This window comes from Ambystoma mexicanum, chromosome 2p, assembly GCF_040938575.1.
Source record: "Ambystoma mexicanum isolate Mex_15411 chromosome 2p, UKY_AmexF1_1, whole genome shotgun sequence".
NCBI classification, from domain to species: domain Eukaryota; kingdom Metazoa; phylum Chordata; class Amphibia; order Caudata; family Ambystomatidae; genus Ambystoma; species Ambystoma mexicanum.
The window spans coordinates 885,904,570-885,926,744 of record NC_090923.1 but is presented as its reverse complement, the minus strand read 5'-3'; the positions used below and the strand labels follow the sequence as shown (position 1 = coordinate 885,926,744).

General features: G+C 43.0%; 1 protein-coding gene across 1 annotated transcript in view; it reads right to left on the bottom strand.

Moving 5' to 3' along the window:
• Nucleotides 1–22,175, bottom strand: part of PRKD2 (protein kinase D2) — a 704,913-nt gene that overhangs the window by 121,785 nt on the left and 560,953 nt on the right. The window contains exon 14 of the mRNA XM_069644584.1: nt 13,721–13,882. Within this exon, the coding sequence (XP_069500685.1) occupies nt 13,721–13,882 (162 nt within the window). The remainder of the gene's footprint in view (nt 1–13,720; nt 13,883–22,175) is intronic.

Here is a 22,175-nt window from a genome sequence, read left to right as displayed (position 1 = left end):
AATGAGGGAGGGGGAGGGTTTTGAAAGTAAAATATACAGAATATTTAAAAGCACATTCATATATTAGCAAATATATGTTATGGCAGCTACCTTCCTGCTGCAAGATAAGCAGAAAAAAAGAGTTTGGGAATGAGAGGAGGGCTTTAACAATGAAAGGAATTCTCCTTTCAAAAGAAGTCTTTGGGTCCCTTTGGGGTTTGCAGCACAGCAAGGAGAGCATAGCATTCTCACACTGCACCTCAAGTAACACTCTGCATATTAAGTCTCAAAGCTGTGACCAAGGATGTAATGATCCAATTGGGTTGCAAGTATAGTATTTCGGGCACTGCCACAAATAAATGTTACTGCGAGGATTATAAAACAAGTGTTTTAGTAACGGATACATGTACGTGGATTTCACACATATATTTAATTGGATTCTGAACAGCCGACACGTGTTTCGACCACACTGGTCGTCCGCAAGGCCTGAAATCTTGGTTAAGGCGTATGATAATCATAGATGAGTGCCGTCACGTAAAGTAGAGTAGCACGTAATGACATTTTCGAAATGTCAAAGTTCAAAAGATCGTCAAATTGAGTAGCACATCTACTGGGGTAATGTGGAGGGATAACTTACGGTCAGTTCGTAAAAAATACGTGGATCTAGGGGTCGTGCCTTAAATGGCGTATTCCCTGGGCATGTAATCAATAGGGATAAGACCCACTAATAGCGCTCGCTCGACGTAGACCAATTAAGGAAGTAGGCTTTTAAAAAGCCAGCGAGATGTACAAAGAACAGCTTTCAAAGCTAAGCAGTTGCACAGTAGTAAAATGCATGTCCTGACACACTCATGACAGCTATGTTGAAACAATTAACTGCCAAGTGAAAGGTTTTTTCCCCCCTCTCCCATTGCTATTGTGTTACAGTTTAAGTCTATAAAATCAGCGTGTCAAGGGGATGTGGATGCTAAAATATGGACGGGTCCCAAAGCCCGGTTTTTGCTTCAAGGATAGGTGCCAACCCTATCCTGGGGACATGTAGCAGGTTTCCGAAAACATTTTAAATCATCAAAACAGTTCGCCTCTGTAGCCAATCTCAACCAAAAAGAAGCCCAGGATGAAAAAGGTTTTGTTTTCAAAATGTTTTTCAAACTGCTAGCTCAGCTTTTTGTTAAGTCAGTCAAAAGTTACAGTTAAGCTGCAACCAGTCCAAGAAAAAGTACCAATTCGACACTTTGCTGAAGGTAACGGCTCTAAGAAGTTTCCAATATGGCCACAAGGTGGCAGCAGAGCAGCAAAATGGGTTTTAAAAGTGTAGTTTGCTACATTTTCCCAGAAATGTTTTATTTTGCAATTGAGAAAGCAAAGCAGACAACAAACATTACATACCTGTAATTGTCTTTCTGATGCTTGCATCTGCTTAGATTTAAATGCTTTGCATAGGCCATCTAGTGGTTGCCATGTAATATTAAATGACTTCTTTTCGAAATCGAAAAAGGGACGTCGACTACTAGCCCTACTGTGACGTATGCTGTACCCATGGTTCTTCACACGTCTAGGTCCTCAGATTGATTGTTTCTAATCTGAGGTTGCATGAAGTGCATAGTGAAGTAGGAGACAAGTGAAGAAAACTTGAGAAGATGTTAAGTTGTCTATATACCTGTTACTCCCAACGAGGGGAGGCAGGGTGGACACATGTGAATCCAAGCAGTGACTAGCATTGGAAAGATGATTAAAAGATATGTAATGTTTGTCTACAGAGGCTTGTGGATCTGCTTAGAATTGCATGCTTTGCATAGACTAGCGAGCAGGAGAAAGACGTGGGTTGTTAGAAGGAACAGAGGCACAGATGTCTTAACACCTCCTGTCCATCTTGAGTTGCTCCTGTCTCGCGTGTCCACACAGTAATGTTGGGTGAACGTGTGAACTGAGCTCTATGCATCTGCTTTGCAGATTGCTTCCAATGGTACATTTGCAATGAAGGCTAGAGTTGCACACGTACCATGTGTAGTGTGTGCTGTAGGCGTAAATGGTAGTTATTCGTTGGATAGCATGTAACATTGCTGTATGCATTTTACAATCCATTTACAAATGGCTGCTTTGGAGACAGGATCACCTTCACTGCCTGCAGTTAAGGAAACAAATAACTGGTCTGTTTTCCTGATTGGTTTTGTCTTGTTGAGATGGTACATGACAGCTCTCCTAACATCAAGTGTATGGAGGGCGCTCTCTCTAGAGTTTTGTGGATTTTGAAAAAACACTGGCAGTTCAATAGATTGGTTGACATGGAATCTAGAAATTAACTTAAGTGTGAAAGGTGGGTGTGTTCTTAGGACCACCTTGTTTTTATGTATTGTGACGAAGGGCTCTGAAAATGATAATGCTCGGCGTTCCATCTTATAGAGGTGGTGGCTGTAAGAAAAGTGGCCTTGTAAGTGAGATCTCAGAGCCTTGCCTTATCGATGGGTACGAGGGGGGCCCATGTGATTATTTAAGACACAGTTTAAATCCCATCCTGGGGGTGGATTTGCAGTCAAGGGATATATATTTTTCATCCCTTGCAGGAATGCTTTCACAACAGTGTTTAAAGATGTAAAGGCAGGCGCTCTGTTACCAGTCTTTAGCTTCTCCTCCTAACGCACGTTTTCATGACTTCATCAATCTTCAGGGAGGCTGAGTTTCTTAGTTAGTTCAGGCAGGTCTGCATTTCTTTCACAACAGGAATCTTCCACCATGAAACTTTGCTTTGAGATGTTGTGTATGCAGAAAGTACAGCTAAATGGACTTTCAAGGAATTTAAAACTAGACCCGAGACTAACAAGTGAAGTAGATAGTGCACTATGTTCTCGATGGTTAACAGTCAATGGAATTCACATTAGACTCTCTACACCATACTACAAATCTCTTCCATTTGTTAAAGTAGCAGTATTTAGTGTTTGGTTTACATGCCTCTTAATATATCCATGCATCTGGTTGGTACATTTAGAGGGAAAAACTATTTGACTTCAGGAGCCAAGCTGGTTGTCTGATGATGTGGATGAATAGTTGACCCTTTGTTCTGAGACATGTAGTAAGGGCTGATTAGCTTCATTGGTGGGCACATGGACATCTTGAGTAGGTCGAAGTAACATGTCTGATGATCCCACATCAGAGCCACGAGGAGCAAGTACTGGACCAATCGCTCAATATGAAGTCTTACGTGGCCAGTACTGTGTCCTCTGCTACCTATTATATTAAACTGCTTTCCCACCTGCGACCCCTTATTTCTCAGCCTAATGCAGAGTCCATCGCTCGCGCTATCATAGGATCAAAATTGGATTACTGCTGTAGCCTACTAGCAGGTGCTTGCAAAAAGACCATTAGCCACCTTCAGGTGGTTCAGAATGGAGCGGTCAGAGTGATTTCTGGTCTCACCTACAGAGCACATAAATCTGAAGCACGTCGCGCATTGCACTGGTGGCTCGTGGATGCGCGAATCACCTTCAGACTCATGGTTATTACTTTTAAATGTCTTGAGGGCTCTATGCCCATTTACCTCCAAGGTACATAGGAATAAAACCTAACCTCAGAAATCTTCGCTCTAACAATCGGAATCTGCTTCTCCAGCCCAAATTCTAAACCAAAAAAGCACAATGTGGTGCCTTTGCCTTTGCAGCACCGGCTATCTGGAACACTTTACCAGTTCAGCTGAGAAACTCTGCAGCTCTGAGCAACTTCAAGAAGGACTTAAAAACCTTCCTTTTCAAATAATAGTTTATGACTCCCAGTCCCTCCTCTGATCCTGATGCTCTCGGGCTCTCCAAGTCTTTATTTGTCTTGTCTGCGCCCTCACACCTATCGGTTTATGGTTGCGCAATATAAATGTAATAAAGTAAAAGTAAAGTGCTCTTGATGCATCTTGGGGATTACACTGTTCAAGAGTGGCGTCTGAGGAAAAGCGTATGCAAATATCCCTGACCAACTGATCCCCTCTGGGGGAACCTGGAGGTATAAGTGTGGCCTTTTGCATTTTCTCTTGTGGCAAACAGATCTATGTCTGTATTACCACATTTTGCAAAAATGTAATTCACTATGTCTGGATGCAGCTCCCAGTTGTGTTGTAACGGTAGGTCTGTATTTCTGCATAGTGTGTCTGCTAGCCAGTTTTGTTCCCCTGGAACGTGTTGCAACACAAGGAAAATATTTCTCTGGAGGCTCCATCTCCAGATTTTCTGTGCTAGTTTGTATAGATTTAGAGAACATGTCCCACCCGGTTTGTTGATGTAAAACATGGCAGTTGTGCTTGCTGTCTGTGAGAACAAATACATTCTTCCCTGCCAGGTGATGCTGGAAAGCTTGCAGTGCTTTGTACACTGCTAACAACTCTAGGACACTGATGTGCTTCTTTCTCAGTGAGTGTGTCCACATGGCGTGTGCTGTTTGGTGGAGGTAACGACCTCCCTAATCTGAAAGCGATGTGTCCATCGTTATTGTGGCTTGTGTTGGTGGGGTGACAAGGATTTCCCTTCTCTAGGTTGTCTTTTGTCCGACATATCAGTCTCCGACTAGATCATCACACTCTCCTTGCACTTTAGACCATTGTTTCACTAGTCATTCTTGTATTGGACGCATGTGTAGCCTTGCATGTAGTACAATGAAGATGCAGGATGCCATCATACCAAGATGAATCACTTTCCTGACTGTTAAATGGCGACCGGCTGTATAACAAGGGATTTGACACAGCATGTTTTAGACCCTCTCGTTGGAGGGGAAGACGAAGGTGTCTTCGGTTCAAATTATTGCCCCCTAGGAATTGTTTGACCTGACTGGGAATTAGGTTGGATTCTTTTCTCGTTGATTGAAAACCCTAGTAGAAAAAAAAGCTTCATTGTTTGTGTGTGCTGCTGACACATCTGTAGTGTCTCCTGTGATGAGTCCAGTGAAGGGTACATAGGGATCGATTCTCTGAGCAGGTATGCTGCCACTACACCCAGTAGCTTCGTAAATACCTATGGGGATAATTGAATCCCAGACTGGCAGCAGAAAACATCTAACCTCAAAATTGTAATATAATCATCTTGTGGAGTTTTATTTGAAAATAAGTTTTTCCATTGGTGACTGTAGCAATACACTGGTCCATGTGACATGTTGGTTGATATAAACTTGGGATTTCATTGCAACAAATATACCACTTTGCCTCATGGCCGTTGTATGCGGTCTGTGCAGGGAAGTTATTCTGTTTTTAGTGTATCTTTATTTTTTTAACTTTGTTTTAGTCTTGCACTTTGATATATCTTTGGTTCTTTAGTGCCTCACCAAATAAACGAATCATGTGGTAGTGTTTGAAGAGAAATGGACCGAAAGACATTCAAATCTTCAGAATCAAGGTGTGTTCATCTTGGTACGAGACTGTGACAAGATATTGGCCTAAAATAACACGAAAATTATGGGCTGTGTTGACGGGGGTTAGAGTAATCCATAACTTTTGAAAAACAACACAGCAAGGTACTCAGGAGTAGAGATACAAACTTTAGTTCCCTTGAACAGTGCAGGGATTGAAGTTTCATTACGATTTGCCAATAGAACTAAAAATGAATCTAAAAATGTTATTGTAATCCCACCACTTGATTCGCAGCATGCAAAATGTAGGGAAATCCTACTTATCGTTGACATTTGAGCCAAGGGAAGTGTACATTTCTTTGCATAAAGTGCATGGTATTCTCCCTCAATATTGGAAGATCATAGGACCGTGCGTGGGCCCAATTCAGACTACCTTGTGTTTTATGCGAAACTGATCAGGAAAGGACATGACCGTATGGGGATGTTATTTGAAATTGGAAGGGATGCATGTTAGGAACGATTTTTTTTTTGCTGCTTTCTCTCACTATACATCAATGGGACAGCCAGCATGTTGCTGTTGCTTTGAACCTGTTCAGACATTTGAAGTCAGGTGCAGTCTTTTTACTTAATTTGCCTTGCTAAACCCAACTGTTTTGGGGGCACTGATCAGTCCCTATAACATTCAGAGCAGGAAAACTCGGTTCTCCATTGTAAAATTCTCTATTTTCTGTACCCCTCACCTTATAGTGAAGTGTGATAGGGGTAGTGTGTCCCTGTAGCTTTGTTAATTGTAACTTTGTGGTTACTAATATGATGTGTCCAGGATGGGCTGGTGGCAGCAGATAATTTTATACCATTTTTTGTTTTTATTGTCTTGTGCACTTTTGCATTTTACCACTTGTTAGCGAGAATTCTCATTTCTGTGCCAATTCCCTTCAACCTTTAGTCCCCCAGCCCTTTTGCTGGACTTTTTGGATGTTTATCCTGGAGTGAGTGAGACCTTTTACTCCCTCATGTGTTTTTGATCCGATTTGGACTCTGCGTTTCTTTTGTTTTTTGTAGTCTGACACACTCCATAGGCATCACCTTTTGTATTGTGACACACAACACCCTCAGTGCAGTGTCACAGAGAAGTCCTTTGGATTTCTCTTAAGGTTTAAATAACTTATCTTTGGTAAACTACTGTTCCCAAGAGTAGTAAAGTGAAATTGACTTTACTTACCTGTTTTTCCTATGTAGATCCAGTACACCCCATCTTATGTGGAAGTATTGGGGGGTTACTTAGTATCCTCTTTTCCTACTTTCTTGTGTAACATTTATTTTGTTAACCTCATTACAATTAATGGCTGGTTGCAGTTATTTAATGTTCCTACCATTGTGTATTTTTACTGCAGGCTGAATGCTCAGCTGCAGTATTGCCCCAATGGGTGCCCATTTTGTCAAAAAGGTCCCGGTCTTCTTTTTTTGCCATTTCTTGCTTGTGAGGTCTTTATTGGGTTTTACTCTGCATGCCAAACCAGGTTTGGTCCCTTTGTTAATTTTTGTCTTTGGCAGGCCTCAGTGCTGAAACCGAGTGCCAACGGTCAGGAACACCAGAATCGAGTGCATCGTCTTTAAGCTGGACCCGAGCTCCAGGAAGATACTGAGGACCCTCCCGAAACAGGACGGCCCAAGCCTGAGCCACCTCAACAGAAGCAAGGGGAGCCCACAAGGATTCCAAGAACTGCGGTGGTGCTATTGACCGGTAGCTGAAACCACAAGTGCCGCAGATTTGAAAAGAGAACTTTGCCGCCGTCCAACTTCAAAATGCAGTGCAGGAGTCCTCCAGACGTCATCCCTCTTGTTTCCATGACTGAGGCCCAGGAACTGCAAGACTGCAACCTGAACAGAAGCCAGCTGGATCCTCTTCTTCCAACCTAAGGTACTGTCTTGACTAGAGGGGTACTTATCTTTTTGGTCTGTAACTTGTCTGTCCCACTGGAGACTTACAGTAGCTGCTTTTTCTGCAGAGTTGCTTGCAGATTTGCTTTCACAAGCCTTACAGCTAGTGGCCCAACAGGGATTCTTTTCTGCAAACTCTCCATGTAACATTGTGCAAGACCATTGTCTTATCTACAAGAAGTTCTGCACCTCCCCTCGACTTTGTTCAACTGACATTGGCTGTCTTGGCTCCCTGCAGACTCGTCTGACCCTTTGACTTTGTGTTGATCTGTCCCTAAATAGGTGGTACATACGTTACTTGTATTGCTGGGAAAGGGTTAACTTATACTTCAATGGGAGATTGTAAAGTACTTATCGGTTCAGAGTACTTGTTAACCTTTTTCATTCCCTAACCTTTTCCTTAACTCAGTATTGCATTTACGTGTTAAAAAGTGATATATCAATGCCCACAGTGTCCTAGCTATTGAAGTCACCTCAGGGTGTAGGAAGTGTAGGTGTGACATCCCCAAAGGGTAGCTACTTGCTTAAACTTAAATCTGAGGAAGTGCTTTCGAAGTGTATTTGATTGTTGCCAATTGGCCCTTTCTAAAGAAGGCTCAATTAAAAACGGATTTAAATAAATAATTATATTACTAGATACCCTGGAGTATAAGTGTTGTTTGACTACTTGTACTTGTGAACCTCTACGTTACATCTCTACAGCTCACAATTACCCCTCTTGAGAAAAGTCTGGCTGCTCAGTCACTCTACCAACTTGTGTAGTACAGGCCTATACCAATAGTTGGGTATCTATTGCCAAGAGTTTGAATGGTGCAGATTCTTACCACTGGTGGGTTCGGGGATGACTCCAGCTCGAATCGTGGATAAGGGGAGGGTGGGGGGGGGACAACCTGCAGCCATTCATTAGATTGTTTTTGAAGCCAAGACCCCTACATAAAGGAGAATCCTTCCCACGAACACTCCATTAGGATCCAGGGAGCAGCACTTTCTTCAACTATCCCAGCAAAGCCTTGCTCCTTTGCTGACCTACAGAAGGCCTTTATCAATGCTTTGAACCCTGGAGCGGTGGGATCCACCAGTCTCGACCCCTGCTCCAGGACCTTACCACTGGAAGCCTTCAGAAGGGTCTCAGACCCAACCTGCAGGCTGACCACCTTTTTTGGGCTGCCTCGCTGCATCGCTCGCTGTCCCAAGTTGACCATTGGAACTCTACAGATCCTCAACCTAGGAAATGAGAAGCATCCCCCCATGTAGGTGTAGCTCTACACTACAAAGGACGTGCCTATCGGGACCAGTTTCTTTGCTTCCGCAACAAGGATCAACATCTGCCTGCATCGCATCCAGAGGGTCCTCTGTGGTTGTCACAAAGGTGTGGTCCTTGCTTCAATCCAGTAGAGGCGTCCAGCTGTCCAGTATCCAGAACCGATTAATGGAGCATGGAACCGCTGACAAGCCGGACTCAAAAACCTGATGCCAAAAGAGGCCTCTGTACTACAGGCTCCTAGACTTCCTTCATCAGAACAAAGGATTGTGAAAAGAGGCCCCAGTGATTTCAGGAACTTCTACAGTGGTTTCTGAGTGAATCGGAGTGCAGGGGGTGAATAAACCTACCTGTGTTCCTACACCCCCACGTCCATATAGTGTAACTGGCGTAAAGTCCTTACCCTCCTTCTCACCTACTGGACTGTGCGCAGTGAAGTTCTCATCAAGGATATTCCCCTGGGCTCCCCTAAGGTGGTTGGATTGTGAGAGGTCCTGCTAAGAAAGTTCCTTTAATTTTAATTGACCTTTGACACACTTACAAACTGCCTGTTGGCTTGGCCAACTCTTGGTCAGACTCTGAAAAAGATGTGTAGCCTTCTGAATAGAACTGCATTGGTACCTCTGAGTCTAGGGCACTAGGCCCACTCTTTCCTAGAAAGAGAAGGTCTTTTTAAGGTGTAGTGCCTTAATTGATGTTCACTTTCCTGGTCCTTTTTTTATTCACTTGCTTTGCTGTCCTACAGTATTCTGAAACTGATCTAACCGTACTCTAAAATGTAAAATGCTAGTCCTCTTAGCAGAGCACATCAAAGTGATTGTGTATATTATAGAAGTGAATGTTTTAATGTGTTACTTGCCTGTGGTTTTTAATTGATACGTTTGTCTACGGTATAAATAAATGTGTATACATTCTGCTTAGCATTTATTATTACTAGGGCTCTGTGTGTGCTTAGCTGAACCCTTCACCACTTTCACACTTCCCAAGTCTGAGCTTTGCTGCTCATTTACACTATCAAGATAGAGTTTGGCTGGGCATTAGTGTTTTTGCCTGTCCCCCAGAACAGGGTGACCTCTCAGAATCTGTCCACAGGGCTGGAGAAACGGATGCATTAGAGGAGCCTTCCTCATCAGAAGCATCACTTGAATATTAGTAACATGGCCTGGCCCACTACCACTGGGTGCTGAACCAGGATTGATGTGACAAGACCTTTTCAAAAGCACATTTTCTAGATGTCTGGTGTTCTATAATACTCTTCTCTAGTAGGCAAACCTTGTTTAGAATACATTTTCCTCAGAAAATCAACTTTCTGCAGAGATAGGTTTTCAGCAGTGTTATCTTACCATAACCCTAGCATTTATAGCACTTAACAGGGGTGAGCTTTCAAAGTTAAGAGTTCTGCGTAACAACGACTAGATCACTCCAGTGAGCCTTAATTGAGTACCAAACACCGTATCCCACCAATTATTAAGAGGGTTCTTCAGAATCAGCAATGTAGTTCCTCTTGGTCCTTCAGTCCTGCAGCGCCATGTGTTCACCTGCAAGGTTCCTGGACCCATGATACTCACTGGAACAGTAATTGGCCTGCAGGAACCAGAGTGGCGTATTGCTGCTGCTCAAACGTAATTGCCCCTTTGCAGGGAAGCCTTACTCAGACGGCTGAAGCTGCTCTTCCTTATGAGGTTCTCTTACATTCTGTCCTGAAACCCTTTGCCCTCACCTCAGCATCTAGTAACCTGTTTTAAAGGGGCACTATTGTATTTTCCTGTGGACGCCATGCTCGCCACTTCATGGGTCGGAGTCACCCAACATGGTTTTCGTTACCAAGCCATCTTCAGGGCCTCTGCTTGCAGACCCTGCAAAGGAATCATAACTGTGACCAACACTAAATCCTGACACCTGTTCGGACTTATGCACCCCCAACACCTGAACTCTCTCAAACATCAAGCCCGAGTCACATCCCTGAGGGCCTCTGACCTCTAATCCATCACTGGCCATCTTCTCCAGTGTTCTGGGGCTTCACTTGCAGTCCTTCTCCAAGGACCCCATGACTGACATTCACTTCAATGGGGCTAAGCTCCATCTCTGCCATCCTTCTCCGGAACTCTGGTCAACAATATTGGGTTTGGAAATCCAATGGTGGGCCCCTCCCTCCTAGAGAAACCAAACGTTACCTCCTCTGCAGCTCCTCTTGAATGCAGGGAAACAGCCTAGTTTTCAGTAGAACCACAAGCTGCCTACTGACTGGGTTTGGTTTAAGTCTCTGAACAAACTTAAGACTATCTGTTTTGGAGATTGTTCCACAGCACACATGTGAGGGACGCAAAACTGTTAGGAACGATTTTGCATTTGCACCTCTCCCTCCATTGACATCAATGGAACAGCCTACTTGTTGCTACTGTTCAAGTCCTGACCTAACTTTTTGAAGGCAAATAAGATCTTTTTGCTTCACTTACCATGCTTAGCTGATCTGTTTTGGGGGCACTGGTCAGTTCCTAATGCTACCAGTGCAGGGGGAACCTGCCTCCCTTTGTAGGATTCCTTTTAATTTCTAACCTGCACACAAAACCTTACAGTGGAATGCGGCAGGAGTACTTTGTGTCCCTGTTCTATTTTCTTTGAGTAACATTTTTTTTACTCACATTATTTGTTCAGGACATGCTGGTGGCAGCGGATAGTTGTCTACATGTTTCCATGCATGCACTAGCATTTCACAGCACGATGCCTTTAAGGTAACTGTGAGCTGTAGCGAGGCAACACTGAGATTCACAATTACAAGTATTCAAATAACACTTATACTCAAGGTTTTCTAGCAAAATATGTATTTATTTAACAGTCAGTTGAGCCTTCTTTAAAAAGGGCTATATGCAACAATAAAAATACACTTCATAACACTTCCTTAGATTTAAAATAAGCAAGTAGATACCCCTTTGGGATGCCTCACACACACTTCCTACACTCTGAGGGGACTTCAATTACTAGGGTAATGTTTGGTATTAATATATCACTTTTGGCACTTAATACAATTCTGAGGTTGTGGAAAAGGAAAAGGTTAGGGAAGGAAAAAGGTTAACAGATTCTCAGAGCATGTGAATACTTTGCAATCTCCCAATAAAGTCTAGGTTGGACCTTTCCCAACAATACAAGTTAAACTTATGCACCACCTATGAGGGACAGTTAAACCCAAAGTCAATGTGTCAGAAGAGTGTGTAGGGAGCCAGGACAGCCAAAGTCAATTGGAGCAATGTCCAGAGAGCTGAGGCACTTCTTTTAAATTGCACAAGGTGTTCAGAAAGTTTGTAGTAAAATGAATTGATGTTGCTGTAAGGCTTGTGAAGGGCAGAGCTGGAATCAAAAGCAGCTACTGCAAGTCTCCAGTGAGAACAAGCAAGCTACAGACAAAATAGGTAAGTACCCCTTCAGTCAAGACAGTACCTTAGGTTTGAAGAAGAGGACCCAGCTGGCTTCTGTTCTGGTTGCCGTCCTGCAGATCCTGGGTTCCTGGGCGTCAGTCATGGGGACAAGCGGAAGGATGTCTAGAGGATTCCGGCACTGCAGTACGAAGGTCGTCGTCGGCTGCACCAATCAGCTGCACTTTGCAGTTTCAGCTCCCGGTCAATAGCACCACCGCGGTTCTTGGACACTTGATGGGCTTCCCTTGCTTCTGGGGTCCAGCACTCTGTTGAGGTGGCTCAGGCTTGGGTAATCCTGCTTCGCGAGGGTCCTCAGGATCTTTCTGGAGCCTGGTTCCGGCTTAAAGACGATGCACTCGATTCTGGGTTTCCTGACACCTGGCACTCGGTTTCAGCAACAGCAAAGAAGTTCAACCAGAAGGGAGAGGTTTTCCAGCCAAGTTTGTCTTGGGGTCAGTTGGTCCCACTAACCCATGGGAAGAAGTTGTCAGTTCCGGGCTTCTCTAGTCTATTTCGAAATTGGAGCTCAGCAGTGCAGTAGGGCTTCACCGGGAAGTTCAACGGTCCCGGAGGGTGCAGCAAGCTTCTCTTCCAGTTTCCTTCATCAGATGTTTCATCCAGTGGTCGACTCTGCTTTCCGTTCAAGAGACCTCGCCTTGTATGCCAGTTTCTCCCATTCATGCGCAGCCTAGCGGTCACTCGCACAGCAGGGTGGCTGTCTTAAAAGTACAGCCAGCCAATCAGCACTGGGTGCAGTCAGGTAACCAAGGATACTAAGGACAGGGAGTTTCAGGCACCTCCCTCGCTTCCTGCCCTGCCAGACACACTGGAGCCAGAAACAAAAAGTCCAAATCAGATAAGAAATACATGATTGAGTGAGAAAAAGTTCTCACTCACTCCAGGATAAAAAATAAAAGTCCTAAAGTCCAGAAAAGAGCTGGGGGTATCCAAGGTTGAAGGGAATTAGCACAGAAATGAGAATTCTCCCCAACAAGGAGTTCATGTTAAATATTTTTTATAGAGCGCAACTCGCCCGTGAGCCTCAGTGCGCACCATGTAAGAGGAGAAACAGGAAGTCTAGAAAACCAGAAGGAGACCGGGAAAAACTAAGGAGCTTAATCGTCGGAATTAAATGCGTTTTTCAGGATCTCTTAAATGAGGACTGTTCAGGGCAGAGACGAAGATCAGTGGGCAGCATATTCCACATGCTAGGTGCAATAGAAAGAAAGCAGGTGCCGCCAAATCGAGCCAGTCTTTAGCAAGGCTGCTTGAGTCTATTTGAGTTGTTAGATCGGAGAGGACGGGAGAAACAGGGGCGCCTAATCTTCAGATAAGGAGGTGCTCTGTCACTGAGACACTTGTAAGTAAGATGAAGAATTGTATAGGTGACACAATGTTTAACTGGAAGCCAATGCAGGGATCTACGATCCTAAGTGACATGATTCCTTCTCGCCAGACCACAAACAGCTCGAACAGCATTATTCTAAGCCACTTTTAACAAGGCCAGGTTGGATGCAGAAGTGCCTGCCAATAGACTATTTCCATAGTCCAGTTTAGAGTTGACCAGAGCAACAGCGAGGTTAGCAGTATTAGTTGTAGAGGAAGGGCTTGATTTGATTAATAAGGCGAGTAGTGAAGTCACAAAGAAAGGACTATTCAAAGAATTGAGACACTGATTCATCTATTCATTGATTCCTTCATGAAAAAGTCCTAAAGAGAAGTGGCTCCCAAATAAGGAGTCACATGCAGACAAAGGAAAGGCCATGCAAGTGAACAGACGGGCCAGGCTCTGTGAAGTAGATCTCACCTGCGTAATGAGATACTTGGTTAGACGCTCTGGAAGACGGCCTCGCTCACTGGACAGAATCATCTCCAGCATGTCCCCATGCAGCTTCTCCATCACCACAAATACCTTCTCTGGTGTCTCAAACATGCACTCCAGGTTCACAATACCAGCGTGTCGTAGACTCTAGGAAGAGAAAGGTCAAATATTAGTTACAAACTCCCTCCACCTCCTAACTCAACTGGTGTATTTTAGAGAGCACACTCTCACAACAAGGGTATCTTGGCATTTTAGACAAGACAGATAGAGGTTTGTTATCCATCTCAATTGTACTCATTTTATCAACCTCCAAAGGATGAAAGGCTCAGTTGACCTGCCCGGATTCAAACCTGTAACCATGAGGTTAAACGAAGACCCCTGTAGTGGACCCATCAGTTCAATGAGCCACAATTCCTTCACCCTTCTCTCTCCCTTCTCCATGCCTTCACTCTTGGAATGAATTAGCATTTTTGGTATTCCACATCCCAAAATGAATTTCTTAACAGTAATGTACTCTAGGAGAAACAAATATGGAGGAGACTGTCTGATCAATGTATGTATCATTTTTAAAGAGGTAATGCTAAACTTTCATCCATCTGCAATATCATTTCAGAATTAATGTTTAACCCACTGTTTCACACAGTATGTGCAAGATCTCTTTGGCCTTCAAAGTTCTTCTTCATACTATAAAACTGTATAACATTCATCATAATGGGTTACAAACTATGCCAGTGCCAATCTGAATAACACAAGGATCCATTCCATCTCCAATGTTTCCCAACCTTTACCTGGAACCAATTCATAATTCTGCTAGAAAGCCTAGACATCATAACCCACCAATAAATAACAAGAGGATTTTGCTTTGTGGCCAACCAGGACTGGATGTTCCAACACTAGCAAGGCTTATCCCTAAAATTAAGTGGGTGCCAGGTGATATTCACCCCATCACAAATACCTATCCAGAACAGGCTCACCACTAACAACAAATGGAATGAAAACTTTCTTGGTTTCGTTCTGAAGTAAAAACTACAATTACAAATTAATATGATCAGCGCATTCCAGTTTAAGGGATACCTACTTTGCAATATCAAATAACCTGGATGATTGTTAGGGTAGTTTCTTTATTCCAAGCTCATCTAGCAGTGTATATGGCTGAGCAGTCAAAGTCTAATGCTATTGTGACAACTGGGTGGTTAAGATTTGTATTTATTTATAATGTAAGGAAGAAATTGCATGATTAGTAAAGACAGACAATTGATGCACAGTTCAAGGGTTTTTATTTAACAACACGAGGGTAGGAAGAACGTCCATCTATCCCTATGTCTGAGGGTGGGAGCAAGCTCTACCATCAAATAATAAATAATGCAGTCCTAGTAGTGTCTGTCAAATCAAAATGGCCTACACTAACAAAACTATTGCCTGCCCACACGCTATAAACAATATGGGTGGGAAAATGGTGTGTGCACAAAACAAAATAGTGTTCAAAAGTAATGTGTCAGGATGGCTCAACAGTGCAGTCCCCTTCCCACATTTCCAGCATGGGACAAGGTGGCACATTCGAGCTTTGAACACACTCTGGCTTCTCTGGTACAAGGATGCAGTTTGGGACATAAGCCAGGACCTTCTGCGATAAAGTCTATTTTCCATTCACAAGTTTCTCGTTCGTAGAATACCTTGGATAGACAACAGGGGTTTCACGTTCCTATGCTTTTGGGTTCACTGTACACCATGGGTCTCCCTCAGCACGCCTCGGACCTCCTTTAAACACAGTAGATCTTCCTCATCCGGGCTCAGACCTCAATAAATCACAGTTCAACATCAAGTTCACATAGGTCTCCCTCTGTCGGGCTCGGACCTCTCAGGGTATCAAAAGTTCACATAGGTCTCCTTCAATCGGGGACGGACCTCTTTCAACAAAAGTACCTGATTCAACGTAGGTCTCCCTCAGCCGGGCTCAGTCCCTGCAATCGCATCACTTGTAAGGGTTCCCTTCCCCAAGCTTCAAATCCCATTAATTCACAGGTCTACCCGTGTCGGGCTCGGACCTCTCAAGCTTTCCCACTGCCTTGCAGCTTCACAACCTTTCACAAAGACTTCCGATCGGGCATACTTCCTCTGGCAGACCACTCCGATACTATGCATTTGTGGTTCACAACAATGGACTCTCTTTCTCTCACGTCTTATAATCTTGTGCTTAACCTTCACTTTTGGTAGCTGTTGCAAGCACTCCAACACACAGACCAGGCTGTCATTGTGCTCTCTTGACTCACTGGTCGTGTCAGGAGGCTCTTTGCCTTTGTGTCTATTGATGTGGACATCAAGGCTATCAGTCTTGTTGCATCCACGCCTCCCCAACTCTGTTCACCCGGGAGGGTGGCTAGCAACTTTGTAGCAGTTCAGACCCTCTTCTTTCTCTCCGGCTGGGTTGGCGTGTGTAGCCTTTGCGGCTGTTACGCTCACCTGGTATCCACGGGGACACCCTTATGCCCTGGTTGCCGGATTCACCCTGGACATTCCAGATTCTGGACGATGCCTTCTATGGCGGTCGGGCCTGAAAACACAGGAGGAGTGGACTTAGGAACAGATTTCGTTTCCTCCCACCAGCCACCTGGACTCGACCTGATGGCCCACTCCTCACCTTGTTATGATGTCTGGCGTGCTCTCCGTCCTGACTTCTGTGCAGGGGCGCGTAGTTTTCTGCGGGTTGAAGCAACCGAGTTAACTTCACTGGTGCTAGCCCATTCATGTGTATTTAAGGAGGTAAGTCTGGTTATAGCAGTCTTAAAATGTCCTTGCTTTCCTTTCTTGCTATTAATGTCTTTTCTTTGATTGTTTCCCCTTAGGTGCACGGAGGTTCGGTGGGTGCGCTACTTGGATCAGGCTCCTGCCAGGATGATGGACGCAGGAGCGTATGATGGATGATAGGTTAAGCGCGAAGTGCGGCGCGGTAATGTCTTTTCTTGCTAACCTGTATTCTTTATTCCTTTTCAGATCGCGATGGTCTTTTTGGTCGTGTGAAGATTTCCGGAGCGGAACGGGTCAAGAAATGCCCAGCCAGGTGAGGATTTTGTGATTACTGCCGTGAATGCCGTGAGTAACCTGTTTTAACGTTGCCCTTCTCTCTCTCTCCCTCCAGGTGCTTCGTTCCGGTGCGTGTGTGGTGTCCTGATGATGCTGCCGACTGGATGGAAGACTGCTAATGATGTTCTTTTGTCTCCTCTGCAGGTCCGCTATTCAAGGATCGCCGGGTGCTGGTCTCTGAACACAATGAGCGTCATGCTGCTGGCTGCAGAATAACGCCAAGCACGTTCTGTAGCTTGGGTGTGGTTTACATAGCCCCTCTGTAAAGTGGTCCAGGTAAAGTAGTCCGGGCTACCACACCCTAAATCACTGCACCGCACAGTCTGGTTCTTAGGAACTAGACTGTGTGGGTGCCGCCATGTTGGCTGCAGGCCTTCACAGAAAAAGTAGTCCCTTCAAGACAATGTCCCAATCTGAACATGAGCCTGGCGCCTGACTCCAGGAGAGTCTATGATGATAATGCAAGGCCCTAGGGGCCTCAAGTGAACCCTGAGTCCTAATCCTACCTGGCATGTGACCATGCCAGTGGGGTTTTGGGTCACAGGTCGTGACAGTGGCTTCTGAGACAACGGTTTCTTGCAAAAGGGATCTCTGACCTGTAGATTCTTGGCCCTAGTCCTCTGGTCTGTTACTCTACTCTGCCTGGCTTGCCACTGCTCTGGAAGAGCCGCTCCTTCTCTTGCACTGCCTTGTTCTGTTTTATCAAAAAGAAATATCTCCGGACTTCAAGTCCCAGAATGCAACAGTCTTTTTCACTCTGCTTCGCTAACTCCCCTTTTTGGCACTCTGGCTATTTTGGGAGTTGCTGTGGGCCTTAATGCGATGTCCATAGGTCAGGGTCTCACCACCTGGCCCTTTATTTATTTATAATATGTTCATAGCCAAAAAATGGCTTTACATATACAAACAATTTACACATACAAATAGTTTAAAACACTGTACACACAATCGATGAAAATTAAAAAACAGTTTTCATACAAAAATACCCTCTGATAGATCCTTTAAAATTGTTAAAACTAGTTCATAAAATTTCACCATGTGATATATTAAGTTAATATCATTTCCTTCCAACAGTTTTTTCCAAATGATTTCAACATTCTCTGTTAAACAGGAGTTTTTGTAGCGTAAAAGGAACTTTTCGCGAATAAGTGCCAAACTCTCACAGTAACATATTAAGTGTTTGGCATTTTCAATTACTAACATTCCACATAATCTGCAAAACCTTGTATTTCTGTCGAGTCTCAATTTAGCTCTGAGGATTTCCAACGTATCACTACGGTTAAACTTGAACAAAAAATACTGTCTTACAGTTGCAGCGGTAGGGAAAGCAAACTGCTATTTGGGTTTCTCAGATGTTAACGACCAGTGTTCAAAGAATAGATCACTTGTGGACTTTGTGGACAGAGTAATCATGTCACGCTCCTTTGCATAGCTATATATCACGGTGGTGAGTCATAATCTCGAATTTACAAATCTCTGAAAAAAAAGTTGAAAAAAAAGGCCGAAAAAAAAAATGTTGAATTTTTTGTTTGTTCTATATTTTTTTTTGGGCTCTAGTATATATAAATAAAATAGGTAAAAACAAAAAAAAAATTCAACATTTTTTTTTCGGCCTTTTTTTTTGGCCTTTTTTTTCAAGATTTGTAAATTCGAGATTATGACTACAAACCATATATCACTCCTTGTAATAGTTTTTTGATCCTAGTTTGCTTTAGTAGTAACCAACTCTTTGTATTAACTGTCACCCATTTCTCATATACAGCATCAAGTCTGCTTAAAGATGAAAACTGTTTTTTGTGGTCTTCCTTGATGAATGTTTTCATCAGTTCAACCACAAAAGTACTAGTAGATAGCATACTTAATTTTGCATACAACATTGCTGATTTATATTCCAAAATGTCTTTCGCGAAATTACATTCTAGTAAAATATATTCACATGATGTTGCGCTAGGTAACTTGAACAGTGATTTTAGAATTTTTCCTTCTAATATACACATTTCATTAACGTATTTACCTCCCCAGATCTCTGAGCCGTATAATAAGCAAGATATTACCTTACTTGTGTATAAAAGTAGAATGTTATTTACAGAGATACCTCCTTGCTTGCCTATGAATTTACTAATTGCGCCAGAGTTATTTAAGCATAGAAGTTTAGTTGCCTCCCAATGGGGTTTCCATAGTAACTTAGAATCAATTATTACTCCCAGGTAACGATAACATTCAACTTTTTCAAGTCTTTCTGAGTTCAACATCCACTTAAAGTTGTTGGACCAAGTTAGTTTAGTGGTGCCTAGAAAGGCCATTACCTTTGTTTTTGCAATGTTAATCTTTAACCCGTTGTTTTCAGAAAAATGCAGCAAATGGTTTAATTTTATTTGAAGTCCTGCCGGCATATAATCTAATAGGACCAGGTCATCAGCATAGCCTAGCCACGGTAGCTCTATTGTACCAATCTTCACTGGGTTAACTATGTTTTTGTTTACCACGTTCATACAATCAGCTAGGTAAAGATTAAACAATGTTGCTGCAAGTCTGCAGCCTTGTTTTACTCCACAGGTTGTGGGAATTGATTGGGAGAGCCGTCCTTCACCATCTAGGCGAACTCTAACTGAAGTGTCAGAATAGAGTGGCTGTATCATGAACAAAAGCCCTTCTGGGATCCCCCACAGTTTCAGTTTGTTCCAGAGTTTGTCTCTTAGCACAGTGTCAAATGCTGCAGAGAAATCTATGAACACTACATATACTGGTAGCTTGCGAACATTCCACGAGTATTCGACAGCTGATACTAGATTAATAATATTGTGAGTGGTGGAAGATTTTGCTCGAAACCCAGCTTGGTAAATCGGCAAGATCTTATTCCTCTCTATCCATATATTTAGGTCATCGAGTAAAACTTTTGAAAATAATTTGCCGGAATGTCCAGCATCGCTAACATGCGGTAGTTACGAGGGTCTTTCCATTCTCCCTTTTTGTATATCGGCAGGATAATGCTTTCATGCCATGTTTTTGGGATCACCCCATTCATACCGATCCATCTAAACAGCAGGAATAGAGTTTTTGCCCATACTTCTGGTGCTAAGCGTAAGAGCGTTGCATGTCCCGTCGGGGCCAGTGGCTCTGGAAGTGTGCAGTTTCACTATCATATTAACCAAAGAGGATTCAGAGAAATTGCCTGCCCAAATTGCTCGTTGTGGTGATGATAGATCTTTGGTTATCACTTCAGAGCCTAGAGTATGTATTACGTGCAAGATCCACTCATTTTCTCCTACACTATTGATGGGGAGGTTGCATTTTTTTGCATCATTAATTACTCTCCACATCCCTTGCTGATTGTTACTTCTGGCTTGGTCCGCAATCCTTAGCCATATTTCACATGCCTTATTTTTTTTATGGTGCCGCATCCACTTCTTATGTTGTTTTTTTAGTCATTTTATCTGTATGGTAGCATCAATACTCTTGGATTCAGCGATTTGCTTAATAGCTTTCCTCAAGACATTTTTTGCTTCGTTTATTACCGGATCATAGGAATTGTGTTTGCCGTGAGTAAGATTCCACTTCTCACCATTGCTGGAATACTCTCGTTTTTTGGAGGCGGCTACTTGGATCTTACTTATAGCTGCTTCATATGTGGCAATAAGTTCATTGTCGTGGCGGTTTGCCTGTCGTCAATCATCTCCCACCATTTTAGTAGCTCTTTAACGGCTAAGCATTAACTTTTTCTAATTTCGTGGGATTCCAAGAAATCCGGTTAGCAGCATTATTGATTTTTATGTTCCCAGCCATATGGTATTCTGCCTCCTCTTTAGGGTGTTCCAGCATCACAATAAGTGGAAAGTGGTCGCTTTCTTCACGGCTACCTATTGCCGTATCGATAATAAAGCTATTGGCTTTTTCATTAACAAAGATGTAATCGATTGAGCATGAATAGTGACTGTGTGCTTACCAGAGAAGTTAGGTTCTTTGGTAATATGAGTCGGTTTAGATCTCATAGCTTCCATACTACCTTCTCCTGGGCAAGTAGATGCACATTTTTCTACCTTATTAGGCATGTCTTCATCGTTTACAATGCATCCATTAGGGATTATTTTCTCACACACTATAAAGAAGCGGCTGCTGAGTTTTTTCCAATTTTCTTGGTTTCAATACTTTTTTTTCCCTTTCTCAGCTTTTTCTTATGCCAACAGACTGCAGCCTTAGAGTCTATAGAGTACCTACATGCTGATCGCGTATTGCTATAGCTGTGTTTGCATCGAGTTCAGAATCACCTTGTGCAGTTAGTACTGGATACGAATCAGTATTAGTGCAGGCTTCTCTGAATGTCGTACCTTCTTTAGTGGAATTAGCGTGTAATATGGCAGTGTGACTGTCTAGCTTTTGTTCAATCATATCACATCTTTCAACAATCTCATTTAACACCCGTTCAAGAGCTTCCCACAATTCCTCATTTTTCATGAAAGTGAAGCTCTCATTCTCATCAGATTGTCTGCTATTAATGGTGATCGTACTTGAATTCATTCGAGTATTAGGGACAGATGTTTTCAAGTTTGTCTCCTTAGGAGAGGAGACCGTATATGTTATTAAGCCAGATATGGGGTCAACAGTGATTCTGTCTTTTACTTCATCTAATTTACACCATTGACTAGTATTACAACTACTGTCCACCTTAGTAGAGGTATCATAGTGTATGTCTTTTTTTTACAGTTTCATGTGTCGTGGGGTCTAGGGCTTGCCAGTTCTTTAAAACTATAGGATGGGGCATGACAGGTTGAGGAACTGCAGTGCTGCACCATATAGTCATATCGGTACATGTATTACCAGAGTCTGTGGTATTTATTCTCTTATGTGGACTATATTCCTCTTTGTTATTTTGAGTTTCTAACAACTCAGCAAGTAATTTAGTGCCAATACATGTGAGTCTATTGTATAGATCGTCAACTAGTTCAGCGCTAATCTCTGATCTTACACTTTCTGCCAGGTTGGTGTTAGCCGTCTTTATAGACTCAATTTTGTCAAAAAAAGAGGTCATTTTGGCCAATTTGGCTTCTGGTAACAATTCCTGCGTGCCTATGATCTTTCTTTTGCATGCACGGTTAGTACGCTGAATCATTTCGGTAATTTTTTTGACCTCACTATCAATGCTATTAGGTCTTAAATTCATTTTCCAGCTTAAGTTATTTACTAATGCAGGATGAGTACTGAATTGCACTAATAATTCCACTCACCTTTGTTAGAGTTTCACTAGTAGACACCTTTCAAATAGATCCTATGCAGCGTTACAGGTATAAAAACAAACTTAGTTGGTTTCCTCGCACGTAAAAATATCTAATTCCCTTAGTTGAGCTTCAGCATGGGTCTCGCG